General features: G+C 37.8%; 1 protein-coding gene across 1 annotated transcript in view; it reads right to left on the reverse strand.

The window, feature by feature from the left end:
* The window catches only part of Ano3 (anoctamin 3), a 283,103-nt gene that overhangs the window by 199,667 nt on the left and 68,461 nt on the right, over positions 1–14,975 (reverse strand). The window contains exons 2-3 of the mRNA XM_032903871.1: positions 7,037–7,231; positions 5,987–6,058 (exon numbers count right to left, since the gene is read on the reverse strand). Coding sequence (XP_032759762.1) covers positions 5,987–6,058; positions 7,037–7,231 — 267 coding nt within the window. The remainder of the gene's footprint in view (positions 1–5,986; positions 6,059–7,036; positions 7,232–14,975) is intronic.

Here is a 14,975-nt window from a genome sequence, read left to right on the forward strand (position 1 = left end):
CACTTCTGTAACTCATCCTAAAATACTTCTGAACATAAAATGTACCATATACTTTTCTTGATTATAGAGCTACAAATGCCAATATGATTAACAAAGTCACTGCATTTCGATCCCAGGTGAGAATCCCTAAATAAACCATATCATGTTAAGCAGCTGTACTAATTATGAAGGAAAGCAAATCCCTTTTGGGACAGGAGGAGCTGGGCTGGGCCCGGTTTAATGTGAGGTCCTGAAAGGAGAGCAAACTTGTGATGCGAGAAAAGCACATGGGTAATTTGGCTGCATCACTGGGACTGAAAGAATGCATTAGGAACTGGTCTGCAGAGTACAGACCCAGATTTCACAGGGCTGCTGAAACCCAAAGTAAGTTTATATTTTAAATGGAATGGGAAACCCTGGAGAGACGGAAGCAGAGAAATAATGAGATTTCATTTTTCCTTCATTATAGCAATGTGGAAAACAGACTATAAAGATGCAAGAGTTTGATCACAGAGTCCAATTAGACATTTATTGCACTAGTCTAGCCAGGAAATCATGGACTAGACTACGTGAAGGAGTGAATGGGGTAATCTGCAGTTGTACTCTGAATACATTTTGAAAGTCGAGCCAAGTCATCAGGGAAATGCAAGTCAAAAACAACACTGAGATTCCACCTCACACCAGTCAGAATGGCTAAGATAAAAAGCTCAGATGACAACCTCTGTTGGAGGAATTAGAGAAAGGATTGAAAGAGCCGAAGGGGCTATAACCCCATAAGAACATCAACTAGAGCTCCGGAGACTAAACCACTACCCAACAACTATGCATGGACTGACTCAGGGCTCCAACTGCATATGTAGCAGAGGATGGCCTTGTTGGGCACCAATGGAAGGAGAAGCCCTTGGTCCTGCCAAGGTTGGACCCCCAGTGCAGGGGAATGCTAAGGGGGGTGGAAGGGGAGGGAACACCCTTATAGAAGAAGGGGAGGGGCATGGGATAGGAGGCTTATGTCTGGGAACCCAGGAAAGGGAATAATATTTGAAATGTAAAAAAAAATCCAATAAAAAACTTAAAGAAAGAAAGAGAGAGAGAGAGAGAAAGAGAGAGAGAGAGAAAGAAAGAAAGAAAGAAAGAAAGAAAGAAAGAAAGAAAGAAAGAAAAAAGAGATAAAGAAAGAAAAAGTCAAACCAAGAATACCAATTAATTGGACAAGTTTGACAACAACCTAGAATCTAAAATGCAATGGGACCCATGGCCTCGGGCTCTGGCCTCCATGCGTTCTCACCATGATGGAGTAAACCATTGAAATATGAGCCTAAATGACCCTCCTTCCTTGAGTTATTTTTATCAGGACACTTATCATAGCACCTGGAGAAGTAACTAACACATCATAGTCTTTCTTCAGAGAAAGACTTTGAACATGAGGAAATATCAGTCTTCAGTGGAACACTGAGAACATGTAGTCAGTGATAGCATGACATTATAATATCATGATGAAAAAGGGAAGCCATAAGCTAGATGCACTTGCCTGAGTCTCAGAGCTTGGGAACTCATGGTCAGATGCAGTGGTGTTCTGCACTCTTTAAAGGCAAAAATGTCAGCAGATATGCCTGCTTGACATTTAAAGACAATGTGCTAACATGTTCTCGTTTATTTAATTATACTCTTGATGCTTCTTCCTTCAATTTATTAGATCTCTTTTCAAAGACAATGAAAACAACACATTGCAGAAATGTGGGTGACTCACTTTGTAGTTATTTGACAGTTTATTTTACACTTTTGATATTATATTCACCCTTCTAATTCCCCTCAGTTCCACGACCACTGCCATAGTCACCTAATTTTGTGTATTATTTTCTCCTGTCAAGATCACTTTTCACTGCCCAAACTATCCTTAGCTGTGTGGTCTTCTAGAGAGTAGTAGAATTGCTGGTAGTTGTAATCTCGAGAAAACTGTCTTTTCTTCTCCCAGTAGAATGTGCAATATCTCAATGGCTAGAGTTTGAATTTCATGGCCAACCTCCATCTCCATGCTAGAATTTGGTTTGGGACTACATCAGTTTTTCCACATACCAAAATAATGACTGTGAGTTTACATCAGCAACTTCCCTACTGTGTCCTGGAGACATTGTTTTCTTATAGTATTCCACCTCCTTATACATTTACACTCTTTCTTCCACCCTTCTACCATTATCATTGAGTCATTGGAAGAAGGGATGTAGTATATATGTTCAGTAATGGATGAGAACTCTGAAGTATTTTATTCTCTGTAGTTTGGCCAGTTTTGGGCCTCTGAGGTAATCACCATCTACTGCAAATAGAATCTTCTCAGAGATAAGTTATCTCATTGCCCAACTGGGGCAACTCCTGGATATATACCCTAAAGATGCTCCACCATCCAACAAGGACAGTTGCTCAACTATGTTCACATAAGCTTTATTCATAGCACCAGAAACTGGAGACCACCTAGATGTTCCTCAATAGAAAAATGGATAAAGAAAATATAGCTCATTTACACAATAGAATACCATTTAGGTATTGAAGACAGATACATCATGAATTTTGCAGCCAAAAGTATAGGACTAGAAGATACCATCCTGAACAAAGTAATCCAGACCCCAAAGGACATACATGATATGTACCCATACATAAGTAGATATTATGTGAAAAGTACAGGATAACCATCTTATAAACTACAGACCCAAAGAAACCAAATACAAGTAATGTCCAAGGGAGGATGGTTGAATCTTTTCTCAGGTGAAATAAAAGATATTATAGGTGGATGGATGGAGAGAACTGGGTGGGAGAAGGGAAGGGGAGGGGAGCCAGGAAGGGGATTAGGTGTCTGTAGAAAGAGCAGGGGAGAGAGAATGGAAATGTGGGGTGGGCACATCTCTAGGATGTTCCAGAAATCTGGGACTGGGAAAGGTCTCAAGGCCACACTAGCTGAGAATCCTAACAGTGGTGAATAGAGATCCTGAAGTGGTCAGCTCCTGTAGCCAGGCAGGACTCCCAGTGGAGGGATAAGGACATCAACTCCTCCTCCCCAAACTCTTTGACCCAAAATATGTCCTGCCTATGAGAGGCACATGACAAAAATATAGCAGAGACTGAGGAAATGGACAACAAGTGACTGACCTAAGTTGAGACTCATCTCATGGGCAAGAACCAATCTTTGACACTACTAATGATACTCTGTTATGCTTGCAAACAGGAACCTAGCAAAATGATATTATGAAAGACTCCACCCAACAGCCAGTAGAAAGAGATGCAGAGATCCATAGCCAAACATTAGATAGATCTCAGTTAATCTTCTGGAAGAGTTTGGGAAATAATTGAGGGACCTGAAGAGAATAGGGAATCTACAGGAAGACCAACAGAGTCAACTAATGTAGATTCTTAGAGACTTCTAGAGACTGAACTACCAACCAAAAAGCAAGTGAAAGTGGGCTGGACCTAGGCCCTGGACACCTATTTAGCAGAAATGTAGCTTAGTTTTCACATGGATTTCCCCAGTAATTGGGACAAGAGCTGCCCTGAATTTGTTGCGTGCCTGTGGATGTCATTCCCCTAACTGGTCTACCATGTCTGGCCTCAGTAGTTTACTGGGATGCACCAAGCCTTGCAGTGACTTGATGAGCTGGGAGTGGAGTTGAGGTAGGGTGGTGTGTGTGTGTGTGTGTGTGTGTGTGTGTGTTAGGGGTGCTCCCCAACAGAATCTTCCCATTCTCAGAGAAGAAGGGAAGGGGGAACATTGGGAAGATCTGTTTGAATGGGTACTGGAAGGTAAAGAGGGATGATATTGGGATGTAAAGCAAATAAATAAATTAATTAATTAAAAAGGAAATATTAAAAAATCTGTTGACTAGGGACTACAAACACATGAATTATGCGGATGTTTAGAGTTTTATAGTTGCACAGGTATTGGCAAATTTGTTGCAGTATATTTGATCACATTGTGAACCTTGAGATTCTATACTTTACCAAAAAGCCCTGTTTCTACTTGTAATATAGCTCAGACCTTAGCACACACCTTTAATTCCTCTGGTGAGAATAAAGACATGCCCTTAGTACACATCTTTATTTCAAAACAACGAAGGTAAAGTTAGTTTATAGAAGGAAGCACCCATGTTTAAAAGTGGTGTCTAATTGAGTGACAAATCAGAGAAAGATGTGGAGACTATGATATGCCCAATTCTCCTGAGAAGAGAATGGAGAGGCAAGCTCCTTAAGAGAGAGGAGCACAGTAAAAGGAGAGCAAAAGGAAACGGCAGTTTCGCCAGGGGAGTTGTACAGGGACAGACTGCAGAAAGAGAGTAAGCTAAACACAGAACAGGAAGACAGAACAAGCCAGAGAACGAGAACGAGCCAGAAGATTAGAGCAGATTGACGAAGTGAGTGTGAGGCCAAGCAGAGCAAGTCGGAAAGGCAGAGAGAGAATCCAGATTGAATGAGGAGCTTTGAGAGAGAACAGTAGAGTTGACCAGGAAGCCAGAGTTCAGAAAGAGCTAGGAAGGGTGAATGTATTCAGCAGTGAGTCTCAGAGGCTAAAAATATCCTAGGCCTGGATAAGATTGTACGGAGGGTAGAAGCTTCCAGGACTAGGCCTAGGTTAGCAGACTGAGGCAGTAGTCTCCTAACGACAATTTAACTGGGAGAATAAAAATTACTTTTACAAAAATTTCACTGTAATGGAGTTTTCTTTTAAGCATGATTTCTTTCTTTACCTCCTCTGTGTCTGTTTACAGGAACCTCATTATTTCCTTAACATGAATTGCTAATGAAAGACTGACCAATTATAAGGTAGCAAGTGTAAGGTTTGACGAGTTGATTGATGCCATTAAACAGCAGACAGGTTGAGATGCGTGGAAATAATGAAACGTGGATTCTTCCCATATACTGGATTTAGAAAAGTTGCTTTATTTTTTTGAAATAAAAAGTTTTCTAAAATGAGATCAATGTATTTACATGAAAGCATTTAGTGTCTAAAGAAACTGTTAAAATATTAACTGGTACTAATTTTGTGAAAAATCCATGGAAACTTCACTATTTGCGTGGATGCGTAGAACAAAGAAAACCAAGTATTTTCATGTTGTTTCGTTCTCACAAAACGAGTGACTGAAGAACATGCTGCAGAATGAGGTGTGATAGCAAAGATCTTTCTTTTGTTCTGATGAAATGTGCCTTTTGATTAACATGTGAAACGAACCAGATAACATTTTAATTAGAAAATTAATAAACCAGCTTTTATCTATTCCACACAGATCGAAGGGTAGTATAAAAACACAAATTATAATTTTCATAATGTTGGCACAAATAACACAGTTCAAGGTTTTGGGAATGCTAAAATGCTTTGGCAATGTCATAGAAAATAGAACAAGATAAAAATTTTAGATTAGACATTCTTTATCTTGAACATACTTATGTTTATTCAGGAACTAACAAACAGTATGGATATTCATGTCAACCTATGTAACTGTGATTAGAGAATTTCAGCCCCCCAGGAGTTTTCAATTTGTTCATATTTAAACTTGTAGGCAATTAAAATACACCAACAGGGTTTTCATAATGAAAACTCATGATCAATTGCTGTTAGCAATAAATAGATTCACTTTGGACTTTATAGGAACATACACAAAAGTGATGTTATCCACTACTGAAGGACCAGAGTTACAACTTTTGCTCATGAGAAATATTGGATGACAGAATTTGGTGCATCTCATCATACCAGTGTAATACTTGTTTAGGATGGAAAGAAATTCCTAAGTAAAGAAAAAACTCACTGACACTTTGTTATAGAACTATTCATTACAGTTTCTTTATATTATTTGAATTTTAAATTGCATAATAAATCAGTAGTTATAAACCTCAGATTTTTATATTCACTGCTTAAATTTTAAAGACCAAACATGAACATTTTTATGAAAAAAAGTTCCAGGTTTGAAGAAAAATAGACTTTATTCTTGGAGAAAGGGAAAAGAGGAGAAAATACTAGAAATTAACTTACCCAAGCAAAACTCACTGAGGTCAGCAAAGGAACACTTAAGGGTAGAGTCTTTTCTACTCTCCTCAGAAGTAACTAGGGGGGAAAAAGAGACACTTTGTAATTTGGAGAAATAAATGCATAGCTAGAAAGTGATAGTGATGTGTAAATGATACTTGGGATGAAGGGTTTTAATCTAATGTATTAAAGTTTAAAATATTTAAGTAATAGTTAAAAATTTAGCTTTTGACAAAACACCATCTTTTTTACATTTACCTTGTTCATTATCTTTAACAATTACTACTTTGTTGCACATCACTTTAAGTTGAATAAAATAGATAGCATTGCTGTATTACTGAACATAAAATTCTAGTATTTTCAAGGTACACAAGAGAAGAAATTAAAGAGACTCATAAAGAAATATATTTTCACAAGACAAACACTCTTTGTGATATTCCTTAAAGCTAGTAATGATATTCTGCTGTACTTGAAGCCAGGAGCCTAGCATAACTGGGATCAGAGTGGCTCTACTCAGCAACTGATGGAAAGAGATGCAGAGACTCAAACAGTAAGGAGAGCTTGGGGAGTCTTGTGGAAGACGGGGAGGAAGGATTGAAGGAGCCAGCGGGGTCAAGGGTATCACAAGAAAACCTACAGAATCAACAACACTGGGCCATAGCGGCTCAAAGAGACTGACGTGCCAACCAGAAAGCAAGCATTCGATGGACCCTCTGCACATATCTAAGACTTCATGTGGGATTCCTAAAGTGGGAGCAAGGACTCTCTCAGACTACATTGCCTGCCCTTTCCTCTAACTGAGCTGCCTTGTCTAGCCTCAATAGATGAAGACGAACCTAGTCTTACTGCAGCTGGACATGCCAAGGCTGGTTGGTATCTGACCTCCCCTTTTCTGAGGAGCAAGGGACGAGGCGTAAGTGGGGAGGGGTGAGCTGAGAGGCAGGGCGAGGGAGGAAAGGAGGGAGAGAAGCTGTCATCAGGATGTGAAGAAAATAAATAACTTAATTAAAAAGTGACTTACTCGTTTAAATTTAACAAAAGGTAACTGTAACTTACCATGTTCAGGTTTATCAGCAGAGAGAAATGTCACAGAGGTTGGAGCCTGAGATTCACTCTCGGTTGACTGAAACAGCGAGGCAGATTGACTCAAGCTTTTTGAGTGAGCATAGCTCTGAGCCAGACAGGGCAGAGATCTCCGAGATGGTTTTAAAGAAGCTTCCGTTGTTATCTCACTTTTGCTTATATTCATACCTGTAAATCCAAAATACTGGGTATTAGCAATGCATCAGAGGCCAATACATTTTATACTGGTTGTTCCTTAAAATAAAATATCTAGACGTTAAATATAAATTGGCTTCTTTTCCCCCAAAGGAAGAGTTGTATGGATATGGCATCTAGTTGAACTTTCATCATTTTCAAGAGTTCTAAAACAAAAGAACCTGGACAAATAGTTGTGGAATTAGTATGGTAATTATTAGAACTTTCAGTGTGTAAACTTAACTGCTTAGGTTTGCAAGTAGAAAATCAAACAAACAAAACGAAAAACAATTTCATTCCAAATTAATGTATTGAAAAGATCCTTTATTTGTATTCCATCTAAAAACACATATGATGAATTAAAACAGCATTTAGAAGCTGTAAAAATCTAACACAGAATAGGACAAAAGTGACCAATGAGCAAGAATATGAGCACTCCCTTCCTGGAGAGAGCTTGATATGCTCATAACATCAAATTTTACCAGGACTCTTTTTTTAAAATTTGCATTTTCCTGATGAACAGGAACATTTAAATAAAATTTATTTTAAAATGTTTTATACAATACATTTTAGTCATAACTCACAAGTCCTCCCAGATCCTTTCCCACCCAAATTTCTCTCTCTCTCTCTCTCTCTCTCTCTCTCTCTCTCTCTCTCTCTCTCTTTCTCTCTCACACAATAAAAGACATGAATAAGCCTACAAGTTGAGATTTTACATGATTATGATTTTAATTCTTTTTTATGCAAATGAAACATGAAACAAATAGGTGCAAGGAACAATTGTGAATTGAGTGAAAGAAGTGCATCCAATGTTGTGGCTTTCTAGAAGTTTGGAATGACAATGAGATAAACCTTTATTCTCACAATGAATACTCTGAGCCACCATTAAAAACATTTCATGCTCCCTCTAACTAAGAACCTAATGATGCTTTAAATATTAAAATTAAATATTAAAACAAAGAAAATTTTCTTCAAATAATTTTGGTGTCAAAGAGTCTTGTCATACATTCTTTTGCTTAAGAACCTCCAATATAGAAACTAAACATTTGCCACTTGTCTTTCCTGCTGTGTTGAGAACTTTATATTAGAAATAACAGAAAATATATGTAAAATCTAAATGTCCTTTGGGATAAAATAAGGGAGATGCACAGATGGACGTTCAGGAGAGCTGAGAGTGAGAATTTTGGGCTAAAGCTAAGTGCTCTTAGAATCCCTCTAGTCTTGGGTCTCCTGACAAGCAACCTTGACAAAGTCTGTGTAATGATTCTTTTTGCACCATAGCCCAACAACTTTCACATAGCTTTACAATAGCTTTACAACTCCTGCATTTGCCTTTTTCATAATATTTAAATACAAGGGGAAGGGTCACCTGCTTTTTGAATGGGCATTGAACACTGACTCTATGAACATTCATATACTAATACAGGCTGAGAATAAATTATGATTGCCAATACAGTGAGTGGTTTACATTATTTGGCTTGTTCTTGTATTCAGTCATTCGTTCAGCAGATGCCATTTAGGCACTTGTCCTCCACAGTACTCTTTTAACATTGAGTATATAATGGGGGAGTGGGGTAAAAGTCAACACAGACATCACCTGTTTATATGGCATATATTCCTGTAAAGTCAGACATTTGTCAATCAGCTATGTACATACATATGTACTGTTTGTGATTCTATGAGCAGGGAAGCAGTGATGCATAATGGAAAATAAAATATGGTTTCAGATTTCATTGATAGATCCACATTTTTCTTTTTCTGCACCTTCAATATGATGCTTTATCATTTCCTAAATGACTGGATGTTCCCACAGCTACTACAGAGAAGCCAATATGAGTTAGTCACCATAGGGTGACAAATAGAGACTAAACAGCATGCATGTGCAGACACAGAACTTCAAAGAAACCTCCTACCTAACTTTTACCAAAAGAAAGCAACCTGAGCACTTCTTCCATCAGAGCATAAAATTTAAGATCCTTCAACCCATTATTACCTCCAACCCTACATTGTAAACAACCATTTGATTATAATACCTTAGCATGTACATCAAAAGCTCTGTCGATATTTAATTCAAGATAGTATAACAATGGAACAGTTTGAATCTACAGAATGCCTTAGTGTCCTTGATTTTCTACACTCAAGTCATTTTTAATAAATGCTTGTCACGCCAACCCAGAGTGTGCTGTTGTGAAAGAGATGGCCCTGCCCCTTCTATGCTAGGTGGTGGCATGGTGAGGAATAACCATGCCTTCCCCTGCCCCCATTGCTCCCCCAGTGTGTGTGTGCGTGTACACACACACACACACACACACACACACACACACACACACACACACACACCTTGACCCTTGTCACCTATTGGAGACAGCATATTTGACCCAGAGGTTTAAAGAGCTGAAGAGCTGCTGTCCATGCTGCAGCACTTTGGAGAGCAGGCCCTACAATTTGCCTGCTATGTGGTGGTGTGGGCAAAGGAGAGATGCCCTCCCTACACAACCAACTTTACCTCTTGCACTGCTGGTGTGGGTGCACTTGAGCTGGCCCCAAGGTAATGAGCATGGGAGAGCTAGCTCTGCCAGTTGCTGATTGTGGCATTGGAGGAGCCAGCCCTGACAGTCAATGCTGAAGAGCTTGCCCTGATGGTGGTGTGTCTGTGGGGAGAGGGGATGGGAGCATGCAGGAGAGCTGACAGGCTGACCAGTTCAGATATCACTAAGCCCAAGATACAGGGATTTAAGTTGCCCCACTTCAACATCTATCCCATCTATAAACTGCTGGCACACATTAAGGGGCTGGACCTGTGGATCCAAAGCAGCAGAATCTCCATGATGAGGAGCAACAATAGGATATCTGAGAGGAGTCCTTGTGAGAAACCCATATTGATAGTGTAGTAGAAGCCATAAACCTCGAGCTAGATCAATAACTCATTGCAATGAACATTTGCAAGCAAAGATATGCAGGAAAAAGGGTATACTGTGACACACTACAAAAATTTTGGGGGGAGAGAGATAGGTTGTAAGGGCAGAGTGTAGGTGCAAAACTACAAGGAATTGGATGGGATTGGGGTTCATCATATGAAATTCACAAAGAATAAAAAGTTAAATAAAAAACTACTTTGCTCTTAGCCAGCACATTTTTTTCCTTCTGTTGGTCTGCTTCGTATAATTTCAATGAGAGAGACTTTGTTTCCTCTACAGCTAAATTGCATATAACTTGTTTTATATTGTTTCCTTTGCCACAGAGCTCATTTCACTACAAGTCAGACATCCTAATAGACTAATGTTTCTTGTTATATATTCTCTTAGCAGCATATACCCTCCTCTGATAGACCTTATGCCATCTGCATTTTTTGTGAGTTTTTATTTAGCATATTCTTTTCAAGCGTGGAACACATTGCTTGAGGAGAGGATCCATGTTTGTCTTGTTATCAAACTCACACATTTTGAGTCCCTGGCACTCCACACATAACATCCAAATGAGTATTAAGTCATACAGGAGAAGACGAGACAGAGAAAGCTTCACCAACCCAGAAAGACTAAAACCTCAAACGAACATGAATCATTCACTCTGCACTACTTTGAAACTGAAATGCACTATAATCTGTCTTCTACAATTGTGCTTTAGTTTAAAAGCTATTTTAGATTAAATATTAAATATTAATTTCACATTTTAAATAAGACATTATTATTATGGGAACATTGGACAAGGGAGTAATTTAAATTGTATAGGATTTTTTTTTTTATTAACTTGAGTATTTCTTATATACATTTCTAGTGTTATTCCCTTTTCCGGTTTCCGGGCAAACATCCCCCCTCCCCTCCCTTCCTTATGGGTGTTCCCCTCCCCTCCCCCATTGCCGCCCTCCCCCCAACAGTCTAGTTCACTGGGGTTCAGTCTTAGCAGGACCCAGGGCTTCCCCTTCCACTGGTGCTCTTACTAGGATATTCATTGCTACCTATGAGGTCAGAGTCCAGGGTCAGTCCATGTATAGTCTTTAGTATAGGATATTCACAAAGAACCAGCACATAGGTTTGTTGATTTTTTGTATTGTTTTCTTTTTTTCCCTATTTCATCAATTTCTGTTTAGGGTTGTATTATTTTTTGCTATATCCCGAATTTGTATAATAACTCCCTCTACCCCATGACCATTACTTTCCTGCTATTGATGCATTTATCTAAGACATTACCACAGAGATCCCCATTGTTAGTAGACTTTGGGATTCTAAGGCTCAATTTTATTTCACAGAAAATAAACAAAATACAGACAACAGAGAAATCAATAGCACAGATATGTTTCCCCATCAAGTTTCAATTTAGTCAAATTCTTAAGTAGATTAGATGTAGTTCATAATCAGGTTCCTATTTCTTTGAAAGATATCGTAATGTGTTCCCCTTCATTTGCCCCTTATTTTCACTATCTTGAAATTTTTTCTATTATCTTCCAAATGGGCCCTTACAGATGAGAAAGGATTATTCTCTCAAGGAGCAATGTGTATGGTGTGTCCTGGGTGTCCATAAAGTCTGTAGGGTTTTTTTTTTTTTTTGTTTTTTTTTTGTTTTTTTACGTCTGTAGGTTTTAGCTACTCAAGTAATAGATTGTTTTTCTCTGATCACCTGAGTGCTATCAAGGTGGGAATCAAGTCATTAAATACCTTATTTGTAAAATTCAAACAACAATATTTAACTCATAGGATTATAAGATGGAAAAGTAAGGAACTAAATAAATGTGAAGTGTTAGGAAAATGCCTGGCACATAGCATGTCTCTGTGTCAATATTTCATCACTGAGCCAAAGATACTATGCGTTAAGATAGTGCATGGTCATTATAAAAAAGACTGCTATGAACACAGTGGAGCATGCATCCTTGTTATATGTTGGAGCGTCTTTTGGGTATATGCCCAGGAGTGGTATAGCTGGGTCCTCAGGTAGTGCAATATCCAATTTTCTGAGGAACTGCTCTGTAGAAGCAGGAGGAGGGGGATGGGATAAGGGATTTGCAGAGGGGAATCTGGGAAAGGGAATAACATTTGAAATATAATAAATAAAATATTCAATAACGAAAATATATTGCAGGGTCTGCAGAGTAAGGACAGGAAAGCTTCTGGAATGTTTACATAAAAAAACCCCAACAGTTCAGTTTCTTAAAATAATCATATCTTTTTTAACACAGGAACACATAACAATGAGATTATAATCTGAATTACATTCATATTCTTACTACTTGATGCTGTAAAGTAGTTAGCATATGTTGTATAGACATTTAGTTTTATATATAATGATGTATTGCCCATATTTGATATATAATTGATGTTAAACAACTTTGTACTTTTAGCATTGTCATGTTTTTTAATGATACATACTATTTATCAGACGTGATAATTCTAACATTGGATATTGATACATAAAAAGTCAATTTCTAAGGGATACCATTATCACAGAAATATATTTCTTGCTATGGACAAAAATTTAAATGCCTTACATTGTTGAGAGTATAGCATTATAGCACAGTGTTTGGTTAGTATGAATGATGCCCTAAGCTAGTCTTCAAAGACAGAGACAAAAATACACACATGAATACACACAGACACACACACAGACACACACACAGACACACACACAGACACATAGACACATAGAGACACAGAAACACACACACATATACACAGACACACACACCACACAGACACACATTAAAAAATTATCTTTGGAAAATAGTATGTAGTATATATGTATTAAGAAGACATGCAGCAGGCAGCATATATTAAGAACATGGAGATAACAGCGAAAATTTAAAATACCATTTTAAATCAGAAACTTAACATATAAGGACAGTTAGCTGAAAGGTATTTGCATAGAGCCTAGGCTCTCCTTTCTAAGCAGGTATCACAGTTTTGAGACTACTTGCAGAGTATTAAATGCCTACTTGCCTTTAGTATTAAATGTCTCTATACTCTTAGACTGAGCAATCGACCCTGGTGATGATATTTGTGAAGAACCTTTAGAAGCTGGAGGAAGTAGGATACTGGGCGAAAGCCCTGATGTTATGTCTCAGCTGCAGTTCTTTTCTAATCTGTTTCCTGTTCTTCTAAGATCAGGAGTTCTGTTTGTGTATCACTAGCCACAATAAAGCCATGTGCCACTGAGCTATCCATTCACAATGGATTGTATCCTTTCAAACTATAATAAAAAATTATTGTTTCCTCTGTTGTTTCTTGTCAGGTATCATAACAACAAAAAAGTTACCAATGCAGATTACTACAGGTTGAAATCACCAATCACTAATGACAATGATATGTATTAGATTGGAGAAAAATCAGCCACAAACATGCTTACACAGTTATGACTCTGCCACTAATCAGACAGGAGACTATGAAGGCTTGACAGACATTCATTGGTGGTGAATAACAAGTACCAAGCATGCGCGTGTACACACACACACACACACACACACACACACACACACACACACACACACAATCCAACAGAATCCCAATTTTTTGCCTGTTTTAATTCCATTCTAATAGTTTATCCCATCCCATCCCATCCCATCTCATCCTATCCCACCCTATTCTCTCCTCTCTCTCTTCCCTCTCCATCAAGACGTACACAGATTCAATAGCTATCAATAGTTATTTTAGTAGGAAGATCTTTAAAATGGTAATGAGTGTTCACAAGATGCACCCAAGTATAAATTTAAAACTGAAACTAAGTGCTAAGCTTACAAATTCAAGACTCCCAACACTCGCAGTAAAAGATTTATTTAAAGCAAGCTATCTCAAAGCTAAACCACCAGTTAATCAGTGATTTTTACACTGCATATTTTCACTAGTGTTTATTAATCTATTAAGCACTAGCAGCATGCTTGGCCATGCATCAAGATAATTCACATTTTCAAAACAAAGACCCATCTTTATTTTTAACTATCATAGCTCAGATCAAGTTTTTTTCCCCAATCATGGATCTTTCTTTTGTATAGAGATCATAGAAATAAAGCTACTTATGAAGTGAGGTTGGATTAGTGCCTCTTTTCTGAGTAAGTTTTTTGTCATTTAAAATGTAAATTTTACACCTTTAATTTTTCAAAGCTTCTATATGTCATAAGACATTTTCAGTAGCTGTTTATATATGAATAACACAATAAAATAGTTGAAAGATTTCCTAAAGAAATGCTTAAGGGATAGTCCCCTGTGTTCAAAAAGAAGTAGCAGTTCATGAAATTATTAAATAGATGAAATTTGAAAATTGATAAATTCTCTAAAAATTGGAGTCTAAAAGCAATAGCAAATGCTATCTCACACTTCATGGGCAATTTCCAAAGTACAGAAAAGTATTCTGATTGAGGACAATAAGTGAGGATAAAGGTTCATTCTGAATAGCCGGGATATGCTTTACACATAATAGGGCTGACTTAAGAATAAAGAATACTACATCCTTTTTTTTTAAAAAAAATATGCCATCTAACTCTTTCTTGTTTGAAAATTATAGAAATATCAACCAAAGACAGTCTGGTTGTTACTGGCATCACAAATAATATTGAGCATGTAGTAAAATCCTCCTTCAAATTATCTCTACTCTAGACCCTGAAACCAACATTTTCCACTAGGAAATGTCACACATGCTGTCCTCTGGGAGGTAAAATGGCTATATTTTAAAAAGATTACCATGTAACGGTCATTGAAGAAATTTCAGAAAATACCACATCATTATACTGCCAAGTTTGCCTAAAATGTTGACTTTT

Source organism: Rattus rattus, chromosome 5, assembly GCF_011064425.1.
Source record: "Rattus rattus isolate New Zealand chromosome 5, Rrattus_CSIRO_v1, whole genome shotgun sequence".
NCBI classification, from domain to species: domain Eukaryota; kingdom Metazoa; phylum Chordata; class Mammalia; order Rodentia; family Muridae; genus Rattus; species Rattus rattus.